Source organism: Marmota marmota, unplaced genomic scaffold, assembly GCF_001458135.2.
Source record: "Marmota marmota marmota unplaced genomic scaffold, marMar, whole genome shotgun sequence".
Lineage (NCBI taxonomy): Eukaryota > Metazoa > Chordata > Mammalia > Rodentia > Sciuridae > Marmota > Marmota marmota.
The window spans coordinates 4,229,768-4,242,156 of NW_026000000.1; the positions used below are offsets into that span (position 1 = coordinate 4,229,768).

At 38.7% G+C, this 12,389-nt stretch overlaps 1 protein-coding gene across 4 annotated transcripts in view; it reads right to left on the reverse strand.

Annotated features, from left to right (window-relative positions):
- The window catches only part of Papss2 (3'-phosphoadenosine 5'-phosphosulfate synthase 2), a 95,256-nt gene that overhangs the window by 51,556 nt on the left and 31,311 nt on the right, over window positions 1-12,389 (reverse strand). The window contains exon 1 of one of the 4 annotated variants that reach the window (XM_015498873.2): window positions 10,185-10,334. The exons of the other annotated variants lie outside the window; for them this stretch is intronic. Coding sequence (XP_015354359.1) covers window positions 10,185-10,211 — 27 coding nt within the window. The 5' untranslated portion in view covers window positions 10,212-10,334. Of the gene's footprint in view, window positions 1-10,184; window positions 10,335-12,389 lie in introns of those variants that run through there. 4 annotated transcript variants of the gene reach the window in all.

The window sequence follows — 12,389 nt, forward strand, 5'->3', positions numbered from 1 at the left end:
AATTACAGTAGATGGGGTAGAGAGAGAAGATGGGAGGGGAGGGGAGGGGAGATAGTAGAGGATAGGAAAGGTAGCAGAATACAACAGTTACTAATAGGGCATTATGTAAAAATGTAGATGTGTAACCGACGTGATTCTGCAATCTGTATTTGGGGTAAAATTGGGAGTTCAAAACCCACCTGAATCAAATGTATGAAATATGATATGTCAAGAGCTTTGTAATGTTTTGAACAACCAATAAAAAAAAAAAAAGAAAATTATGTTATACAAAAAAAAATAAATAAAAATAAATGAATAAATACATAAATTCAAAAAGAAAGAAAAAGGAAAGTCTGAGAAACTGTCACAGACAAGAAGAGACTAAGGAGACGTGACAATGAAATGTGACATGGAGTGGATTCCTTGGACAGAAAAATAATATGAGGTAAAAATTAAGAAAACTTGAAGAAAATATAGACTTCAGCTAATAATGACATATCTTTTTTTTAATGTTATTGGCACATTATAATCACACATTATAGTGGGATTCCTTGTTAGGTATTTGTACATGCACATAACATAACAATATAATTTGGCCACTTTTGTTCCTCAGTATCTCTGTGCTCCTTCCTGATGTATTTTTGGTTCATTGAGTGTAAAAATGTGCCACACTGATGCAAAAGTTCCTAACAGGGTAAAAGAGGTGTAAGGGTATATGGGAACCCTTTGTATCTTCTCCTTGATTTTTCTCTAAGTCTACAACCGCCTAAAACCAAAGGGCTTAAGTTTTTAAAAGTACATTTCCCTAAGATTTTGCAATAAACAAAACCATGAAAACCTAAGCATTTCATAATCACTTTAGCTTCTGCACTACTTGATTCTTTATCCCTCCTGACCATGTTTCTTAAAGTAGCTGAGTTCATTATTTTTACTTCTAATTTAAGGATTAAGTCTGCTTGGGGTTTTATGAGAAATCCTTTCATAAGCACATCACAGAGTAAAGAAAGCAGAAGGGGACAGAATGACAAATGGACAGATGCAACAGTTGGGTACACATATCACAAGCATGGACATATCCACAATGTGTATGGACAACATTTAAAAATATTACCAGTGACATTTGGGGTTTGAGTGAAAACAGAGGAGACCTAGCAGCATCTTCTTTGGATTCCCTTTTGTCCCTCCAAAACAGAGATCAGTCTTCATTTGGCCCTGTCTACGTCCCCAGACCTCCCATTATGAATACATTACTCCTAGTTTTTCCATACAGAGGGGTCAAAGTAAAGAGAGAAAGGAGAAGAAGAAAGGAGATCTGAAACTGCTTAGAGGGGGAAAACTCAGAAGGGCTACATTTTTCTTTTGGAAATAGGACAGCCGAAGAGAAGCAGTATGCGTCTTTGCAGGTAAAAGCATAAATATTTTTTTTTTGGAACAAATCATTCTGAAATTACATCCTGTTCTAGAATGGAGACCCAAGATGAAGAAGTACATAGCCAGAAGTTTGGGGTGGATAAGTGTGTGGAGTTTACTTTCGAGGATCTTGAAATTGACCAAATTTTGCAATGTGCATGTGTGAATGTCACAATGAATCTCACTGTTGCACATAATTATAATGCTCCAATATTTTTTTTTTTTTAAGGAGAAAGGCTTACACCCTGACAGACACTCACAATCTTTATACCTGATCCTAAAAGCCCTCTTCAGTGTTTGGGGTAGAGATCGCTCACACTTGTGCTGAGAAGCAGGAGGAAAGATAGTAAAGCCAGAGGAAGTTCGATTTCAGGGTTATATAAGGTTGCAATATTCCTGATACATTAGACTATTTTAAACACATTTCCCATGGAAACAAGTTCTTAATGACAAAATTTTTCTAAGGCCCAAATAATTGTTTTCCAAATAACCTTTGGAACTTGCTCCTGGGACTAGGAAAGGCAGTAGAATGAATTGGACATGGTTTCATGAATACACGGCCAGTGTAACTCCACATCATGTACAACCTCAAGAGGCTTGAGACCCACTGCTGTCCTTCCTCTAATTATCTACAAGTCATGTCGAGGCTTTCTTCATGATGTCATTCATGTAAGATCTTCCAATTTCCACCATCAACACTCTTAGATCCTTCATGTCTTTTTTTGTTTGTGTGTGTGTGTGTGTGTGTGTGTGTGTGTGTGTGGTGCTGGGGATTGAACCCAGGGCCTTGTGCATGCGAGGCAAGCACTCTGCCAACTGAGCTATATCCCCACACCCCCTCCATGTCTTGGTCCCCAGGACGTCCACTATAGTGTCCAGGCCTGACTCCACAACACACAGTGAGCAGGCTTCCTGAGGATGCTCTGCCTCGTCCACACCCACTGACCTCCATCTCTGCTATGCTCTGCAGTATAACCTGTTCTGAGTTTCCCAAAGATTCTGAAGCTCATTCTTCATTTATAGGCTGCAATGGTCTGAATTTTTGTGTCTTTTCCCCAAAACCTAGCCTCTAATGTGGCGATTATTGGGTGGGGCCTTTGAGAAGTAATCAGATCCTGAGGGTAGAGCGCTTGTGAATGGGATTAGCGCCCTCATAAAGGGGCCCACAGAGTGGCCTGGCCCTTTTTCTGCCCTAGTTAGAAGGCAGCCTTCACCAGACACCGGATCTGCTGGAGCCTTGATCTTGGACTTCCTATCCTCCGGAGGTGTGAGGAAGGATTCCTGTTGTTGATGAGCCACCCAGTTGATGGTATTTTATGATAGTCTCTCAACTGGACTACAAATGGCCACATTTCACTTCTCAGATCCACCTGGGGAGGTGAATAGCTGCTCTAGACCCGGCCTCCCTTAACTTCTTGACCACACTCTGCAGGCTCCTCTGGGTGCACTGTCCCCACTGCTGTAACTACACATCTCCCTTGGTCTGGCCTGACTCTCTGGACCTTATTCCTGGACACAGTCCCCTGGGAACCCTGCTCCTTCTGGGTCTGCTCATGCTTGGGAAGCCTCCATTCCCCTTTGTCCCAGAGCCCCTTGACTGATCTCTAGAACTGATAATCAGGTTAATTTTCTTTCTTTCTTTCTTTATTTTTATTTTTTAGTTGTTGATGGGCATTTATTTTGTTCATTTATTTATAGGCAGTGCTGAGAATTGAACCCAGGGCTTCAAACATGCTAGGCAAGTGCTCTACCACCGAGCCACAACCCCAGCCCTAATTTTCTAGGTCACTTTTTAAATCATGTTAATTTTGTATTCAAAATTTTTCTTTTTAATTTTTTTTTAGTTGTAGATGGACACAATACCTTTATTATATTTTATTTTTATGTGCTGCTGAGGATCAAACTCAGTGCCTCACATGTGCTAGGCGAGCGTTCTACCGCTAAGCCACAAACCCAGCCCTCAAAAGTTTTAAAATGGCTTTCTATTAGCTACAGAATAAAGTCTTACTTCTTAGCTTGGCATTGAAGGGCCTCCACTGCAGGCTCCATTTACCCTTATAAGACACATTTTCTACTCTCAGATGCAAAACTTCTGTTGTAGGTGGTAGATCTAATCACGATTTCCTGAACACAATTTTGCACCTTTGTTTTTTTTATTTTTTTTTTTTGGTCATTCAGCTCTTCCCACCTGGAAGGGTCTCCATGTCCTCAGCTCTCCATATATTGCCTGTTCTTCATGCAGTACAACCCACCGGCTTTCTTTGATGCCTCTCCTAAACTCCTATAGACATTACATTCTGTGGCATTTTCCTAATGTTTTAGATGTGTGCCTTACATTTTATGGATTTATAGATTTAAATCTTGTGTTTTGAACTTTAGTGTAAACCTGCATGGTAAAAGCCATCATTTTGACTTCCTAATAGGGCCAGGCTCAGAGGAACTGATAGGAGATTTTAAAGCAGATAACTTAGAGTCATTTTCAATTCTGGCTCCATTAGAACCTACAACAAGTTAAACCTAACCATTACATCTTTTGAGGCTGTGCTATTCTTATTAGATTCTTGCTGATTGTTGCAAGGATTAAAAAGAGGTGGAAAATAAAGGACTTTATTGGGTATTAGCACATGTTTGTTGAATGAATAATAGAAGCTTAATAAATACTCTGTTGATTGACTGATGTGGATATAGGCCTTAGTAGCAATACACAGTAGAATGACACTTTCCAAACTTCAGTTATAGCTCCTGTTATGCAGTGCACTAAAAGTCTTACTTTAAAGTCTTCAAGTAAGACCTGCTATGGTCTGTCTTCTCACAGCCAGCACACTTCAAATGTTAAAAAGAACAGAACTCCCACTCACAAATGCATTCGTAAAATATTCCTTGAAATCTGTTTCAAAGAACTGTGTATGATTTGTGATTTGTGAACAGATTATGATTCTGTTGAGTTCTCCATACTCTATGAGAATTAATTCAGCATTTGTTAGCACTGAAATCAAAACTAACACCTAAATCCAAAACACAATTGGACAATTGTTTGACCCTGCTCGAATATGTCAAATGAGCCACACGCTTTCTGAGAACGTCCTCAAGCAGATTATTCCACTGCTTTTCCTCCCATTACATAAATTAACATCCCAGAGATAGTCAAATAAAAGTCTATATTATAAACTAAAAGAGTTCTTCAGCTTGAAATGGCCTGAAGTCCTTCTGAAAAGTTTATATTAAAAAAGCAGATTCAATGTGAATGTTGCTCACTCTGCTCAGGCACTGTCTCAGTCTGTTTCATGCTGCTATAACAAAACACTATCAACTGGGCAATTTAGAAAAAGAGGAAATTTCTTTCTCACAGTTCTGGTGGCTGGAAAACCCAGTACCAAGAAGCCAGCATTTGGTGAGGAACCTCTTGCTGCATTATGGAAGACAAGAGGATGAGGCAAGATAAGAGGGTAAGAGAGAGAACAGCTCATTTTTATAATGGGGTTCTCATTAGTTCTCCCTCAGCAGAACTTCCCCTGAACCCCCTTAGTGATTCCCACCTGCCCCCAAGGCTTGGTCTACCATTGTTACACTATGAATCCCAATTCTTTATCAGCAGATATCCAAATGCCTAGTAGTTACAATCCCCAGAGCCATTGAAACACAGCATGATCAAACAGAATTCATCTTCTTGTCATCACCCCTTGCTCCTCTTCCCAGATTCCTCACCACGGGGCAATGACTCACACCTCTCTCCATTATCTGATCAAGGAGTTGTTCTACTGTCTTCTCCCTCACTAAAAAAAAAAAAAAAAAAAAAAGGAAAAAAAAAAACTCGATCTATCACTAAATTCTGTCAAATTTAGCTAATACCTCTCAACCCATTCTACTACTGTTAGTTAGCTAATTGTTTCCAGGAGGCCCCCTGACACCCTTCAAACAGGATTCCCTGTCTCTTCCCTGGTGTCATATCCTATGGTGGTCCCTGTGGCTTTTAGGGTAATGTCCACAGACTTCATGTAGGGACCATGGCCAATTTTCCTGCTTTACCTACCACCCTTCTTGACCATCACACAAATCCCAAGCTCCCACTGGGATCAAACCATTCCTTTTCATGCTTCTTGCTTGGAATGTCCTTCCTCTCTACTTGTTTGCTTACTCACTCATTAAGGTGTGGTCTACACACTGCTGTGAGGCTTTGGCTCATTTCCCATCACACAGGCACACTTAGCAACTTCCTCCTCCAACCCTACAGGATCCTGTTTGGATTCAGAGCTGAGTTCCCCAACTTACCTAATTGTAACACTCTCCTTGGACACTTGTTGAAAATACAGGGCCCTCGCTAAGAAATTCTAATTCAGTTGCTCTGAGGTACTGACACTAAAAGGTTTTCATTGCTGTTGTTGTTTTATTGTGTGTTTGTTTGTGTACCAGGGATAAAACCCAGGGGCGCTTAGCCACTGAGCAAAATCCCCAGTTCTTTTTGTGTTTTGATTGTTTTAATTTGGAGACAGGGTCTCTCTAAGTGGCTTAGGGCCTCCCTAATTTGCTGGGGCTGATTTTGAACTTTTAATCCTCCCTCCTCAGCCTCCAGAGCCACTGGGATTATAGGTGTGCATCATGCCTGGCTGTAGGGGGTTTTGATGTTGCTGTTGCAACAACAAACTTTTACAGTGCTTCAGATAATTTTAATGCTTAAGCAAATTTAGGGAACAATAACAAATCTAAAAGAAATTAGGCTAACTACGGTTATTTGCTGACATACCATTTACTTCTTACACAAGGTTTTTATAAGGGATGCTCGAGTCACATTTACCTTTGAATCCATGTGCCTGCAACATTGTAGAAGCTAAAAATTTACCGAATAAGTGTTAAGTGTTTTCACTTCGTTAATTTGTCATGCTCATGATATTTCATACATTTAGTTAATTGAGTGTCATGGTTCACAGATGGAAGACCAGGTGCTGAGATAGTGCTGAAGGAAATGTGTGCCATGGTGGTAGAACTGAGTCTCAAAAATGGGAGAAATGTTCACAAGTCTCAGCTGGGTTACAGATTTGGGGTCCTTACTTAGTAATCATGAGTTCAACAACATTTATAACATCACTGTGTAGAAAGACTCTTGTTCCTACCCCCACCCCACCCACTTCCCTCTCTTGAAAGTATGTTTTCTTAAAGAAGCAGAATGTACACCAAGATCACAGTTACTGATTGGGCAGCCTCGTCCACCAGCAGCCCCCTTTGTGCCATGGAGCAAATTATTTAACCTCTCAATTCGTTTATACAATGGATTTAACAGTAATTGCTGCTTACTAGGCTTTTAGGAGGATTCAATGGGAAGATGTACATAAAACAGCACCAGTCAAGCCCTCAGTTAGTGTTAACTTGAAGAAGAAAAGTAGTTGCTTCTAGTGATAATTAAAAGTTATTATTGCCAATAAGATAATTAGAATAAGAAAAAAAATTAAGGAAATTTTAAAAATTAAGGAAATCAGTTAAAATTTAGGCAGCTCTAGTGCTTCCCTCTGCTCGGGCTTTCCCTGTCATGAAAGAAGTAGTGTAGAAAGAAATTTAATGATTTCCCTCAAAAATTGGGATATTGTCTTTTATTTTCCAACTATGACACCTCCCAATGCCCTACTATTTCTAACAGAGCAAAAACATACATAGCCCTCTCACCCATGGGCAGAACGGGCAGCTGTTTTCTATTGACTGAAGTATGCTCAAGAACCGTGACAGTGGTCAGCACCTTACCAGGGAAATTTACAGTTTCCAAAGCTACACCTGAGCCTCACTAAACACAGTGGCATGTGACATACCTCATCTGGACCATTTCACAGAAAAAGAACTAAGGTTCAAAGATGTTAAATGTTTTGTCTGAGGTCGCATAGCTGGTCACTCAGGGTCTCAAGTCCCCATCTTCTTATTAGAAACTGATCCGTCTTCAGGGATCTTAAAAGCTCAGCTTATAAATAAGACCATAAGGAACAAATTGTTAGAAGTCACCATGGCTTCTTAGAAGCTATCATAGGGCTGGCAGACAAAGCACAAGAGTGTATCGGTGATTCCCGAAGGAAGCACGTTTTGTTTTATTTTCCCAAAGGATAAAGTCTGGGCTTGCTTTTCCCATGACCCCCCACTCCATCTACTTAGACACGGCTGCTAGATATGTCCTGGGCATTTCTGCCCCAGATCCCTTCCTGGGCTGCACATGGACTGCTGTCCTCTCCCTCTGCAGGGATTCTCTGGCTTTAGCCATTCATCCTAAGCCTTCCTGGAAATCACCTCCCTGCACCTGGTTTGACTTTCTCACCTGCGGGGTCTGGCACCCTCATCGGTCAGCCTTCCTCCAGGGCAGCTCCTTGTCTCTTCACTCCCCTCTCACCACTCCCCATCTTCACATTCTATGCTCCTGTCAGTCAGACCGCTGAAGTTCACCCCAATGGCCAAGCTCTCTCTTGCTGCTGGGCCTGGGCACACAGCAGGTATGTGGAAGAGAGCTTCTTTCACTCCAAATCCCATCATCTCCCCATCCATCTTTTCCACCTCTGATGGAAATAGGTAACCATTTCTGTGAGTTTCTCATACGTCCTGACAGTTTCTTTGTGTAGAAACTGTTTATTTATCCTTTCCACACCCTGCACACTTTGCCTTTTTAGATCTCTCCTTTCCTTGTAGAATACAGAGAGTTTTCTCATTCATTTTGCCTTTGCACAATGTTCCATTGTATGGATATACAATAAGATATTTAACTGCTTCCTTTTTGATGAATAGTGGATTGTTTCCAATCCTTCATTATTACAAACGGTGCAGCAGTTAATAACTTTAAACATAATTTCTCACACGTGAAAATATATATGTAGGATTAATTCCTAGAAGTGGGATTATTAATCAGTCGGTAGGGGCTTTGTAATACTGATAGATAGAACCAAATTGCCAAATTGGAAGATTATACAAAACTCTACTCCTACCAGGAAAATGTGGGCATTCCAGGTCCCCACTGCCATTGGGGACACACACACAGAATATATTAGCAAGACTTGGATTTCTGCCAATCTGATGGAAGAAAATAGTATTTAAATGACATTTTTAGTTCAGATTTCTATTTTGAGTGTCATTGCACACTTTTTATTATTTTCAAGATGGTTTGTATTTTCTCCTGATATGTAAATGTATTGGTTAATCTTCCCACCAGTTCTATATCCCTTAACTTTATGAATGTGTTGTTTATGACTTTGTTTACGGTGTTTCTTGACACACTGTTTTTGTATTTTTTTTAAAATAGACCCCAAATTTTCAATCTTTTCTTTCCATTGGGATTCCAATTTTAATGACTGAATGTGAGTATCACTTCAAGCAAGAAAGAAATAGTCTATATAAGAAAGGCTAAAAAAGTATAGATAAGAAAGTGTTTAGGGTTTTATTCTCAGAAACTTGTATAGTTCTTCAGGGTTTTCCTCTGAAGGAGAAAGAGATTATATGATCTCAATTATAAATGGTATACTTAAGGTCTTACAATCCTGAGATTTGAGGAGTCTATGATTATGTTAAATTTGTGTTTTATCTTTATATTTCAAAAAATAATAAACTCTAACAACGAGAAATTCTATATGCCTAAGTTTTATACTAGAAAAAATATTATATATTAACTAGCCTTCATTTAAGGCTATTATAGATGAAAGTGTTATAATGAGTTAGAAATGCCTTAGAAGGAAAATCTAGATCAAACCAATAATTTTACTTAGTAGGAAAGCTCTAGGTCACAGCTGATTAGTTAGTGCCCATCCATTTCCACTCCATCAAATTCAACCCTGTCAGAAATAAGAGAATTAAAGTCATACAACTTATTTGATAGGAACTGTAGAATAAAAGTGTATATGAAAAAGGAGATAGGCAATGTTATGTTTAGGAGGGCAATTTAAATCAGAAAATTTAAAATATTGCATTGAATTTAGATTAGACCATTGTTCAATCCCCAGTTTAATTATCACTTCTCTTTGAAGTGGGAGTAACCAATTTAGTATCTGAATTATTTACCTAAGTGGGCTAGTCTGTTAAGTAAATAAATCAGCTGAAATCCAAAACTAGATCACATTAGTCACATTATCTTTATATGTATGAGAGCTTGCATTCCTACCTAGGTTAGAAGAATCATTATATTTTGTAATTCATTTATTCCTTTGATTAAAATTTTCAAAAAATATTTATTAATCATCAACTCTATGCCAAACACTATGCTGCAGCCTGTGGATACAATGGTTTAAGAGACAAACATAAGGCCTGGGGCTCCTGAGCTCACTTCATCAAACCAGAAATACTCAGCAAATATTAATTGTTGAAATTATATTGAAAAAAATAGCTAGAGTTGTTAGATTTAACAAATAAAATTACAGGGTGTCTCATACAATATTTGGGACATATATATACAAAAAATATTCTTTATTTGTCTGAAATTCAAATTTAACTGAACATCCTGTATTTTTATCTGGAATTCTAATAAGGGTTTACTTCTCTAAGCCCTAACCTTGCATTTATTAAATTTGTACATCATCTGAACAGTGCAGATCTCTTTGCCTTGTTCTTTAGGAAATCTTTTCAAAGGAATGTACATCTTCTCTGGTGTTGATCAGAGGGGATGGTTTGTTTTTAACTACTATATCACTGCTATAAACAATTGCATTGTGAGAGAACAATCTCTAGAATTCACAGTTCTAAACCCAGTTGTGAAACTGCAGACATCATGATTTTATAGAGTTTAGATAATTTTTCTACCAAGATCTAATACCCTATATTAAGACCATTCAGCTTTCACACATTACCTTGAAATTAGCTGAGAGCTGGTTCATTGGTTGGGAGTTGGTAGAAGGAGACACAGAATCCAGGAGAAGATGTGTGAGTGAGAGGTGAGGAGGACTTTGGTGGAGGTGAGAGAGAGAAGGCAACTTCAGACTCCACAATGACTGAATTTAGACAATTTAAACAGCTGCACACTCCCCCTTTATCAACCAATGAGTAAAAGTGCTTTCTTTTTCTTTTTTTTTTATTTATTTTTTAATTTTGGAAATAAGCCATTCTCCTCCTGGCTGGCACAGCTCACAGATTCCACAGGGGAAAGGAGTATGTGGAAGAAAAGGACAAAGTTCTACAGAAGACAGCTTGCACACTTAGCTTTTGTAAAATGACCTTAGAAAAACAAAATATTTCTGCATACATACACAACCACTTTTGTCAGTATATATATATAAAAAAAAATTCTTCCATCCAGACTGAAAAGCTGCCCACGTTACTTCCTATTTTTCAGAGAAGAAAACAAGGTGTATGATTTGCATTCTTGAGCTGGAGAACATCTGGTTTCTGACAGAAGGAAGCGTAGACCTCCTGTGTACTTTCGTTATCATTCCAAAAGCCAGTAATACATTAGCAGATCCAACAAACTTTGGCAGTGTCTAAGATGGTCAGGGAGAGATATGAAATCAGAACATCTTGTATCCTACTACTAATGGATTTTTTTCCCACTTTTTAAAATTGGTGCATTATAGTTGTACATACTGATGGGATTTGTTTTAAGATATTCATGCATGCACACAATAAACAACATAACAATATAATCCTATTAATGGATTTTGAGAATAGGTTGCCTTATTCATACCCCTCCACCTCTATTCAAGGAGAGGCCAAGAACTGGCCTCCCATAAACTTTGTGGTACTGACTTCCTGACACAAGCCTGGGAAGCTGACCTTAAAAAAAAAAAAAAATCTATTGCTTTTTTGAAAATCTGTAGCTTCTACCTGAATGTCTCTCAGGAAGCACTCACAGCCTCAGTCTCCCCATCTGCAAAATGGCTGGAAGAACAGCAGCTACATTACAGTGTTGTTATAAATATTCAGACACCTGTCAATCAACAGTAGACTGGGTAAATAAATCAAGGTGTTTACACAATGAAATCCAACACAACAATAAGAAAGAACAAAGGAGAGTTAGACACAGCTTCAGGGATGGGTCTTACAGACACAATGTTGAAAGAAGATGGTCACAGAAGAGCAAAAAAACATATGGTGTGACTCCATTTATCTAAAGCTCAAAAACAGGCTAAGCAAACAATCTAGAATTCAAAGACACAGCAGCTATCCTGAATCCTGACTGTGTGCTTGGTGAGTCACACTGTGAATGGGACCTGTCACAGGCATATGTGAGCTGTTTCCTGGGGACTTAGAAGTAGTATTAGGGGGCTGGGATGAGAGCCTGAGAAACATGGCTTACCTTGGCAAGTACAACTGGATGACAGCGTGATCTAATATACTGCCTAACATGGTTTAATCATGTACCCCATTACTGCTTTCATGCACACAGATGAAAAAAGACTCCTGAACCAATATCCAGCCAGTCCAGCCAAAAATCTAGCTCCTGAAGGGGAAGACAGGGATTTAAAAGAAAAAAATCAAAAAGAGGATTAACCTGAAGGGCTGGCTTCAACCTTCATTGATCACACATTAAAATTATTATGCAACTCTTTTTTTTTTTTTTTGTGGTGCTGGGGATTGAACCCAGGGCCTTGTGCATGCAAGGCAAGCACTCTACCAACTGAGCTATATCCCCAGCCCTTTTATTTTCAGACAGGGTCTTACTAAGTTGCTCAGGTTGGCCTTGAATTTGTGAACCTCCTGACTCAACCTTTCAAACGGCTGGGATCACAGGTGTGTACCACCATGCCCAGCTCAAACATCTTTCTACAGGCCACACTTTATAACTTTTCTCTAACACAAATAATCTGAGTAATTACCATACATACACTTTCCATCTTGAAGATTTAATCTTTTTTATTTTTAATTTCTTAAAAAGAATTTATTGCTGAAGACTTAATCTTAAAGCTCCAAATCAAAAATGAAGAGTATTCCCACAGAGTTAACATGGTTTTATAGCCCTGGGAAATCCTCCAAGTATACATTATTTTAACTTGAAATTATTTTAAATTTTTATTTACTTATTTTTAAAATATTTTTTTACTTGTAGATGGACACAATAT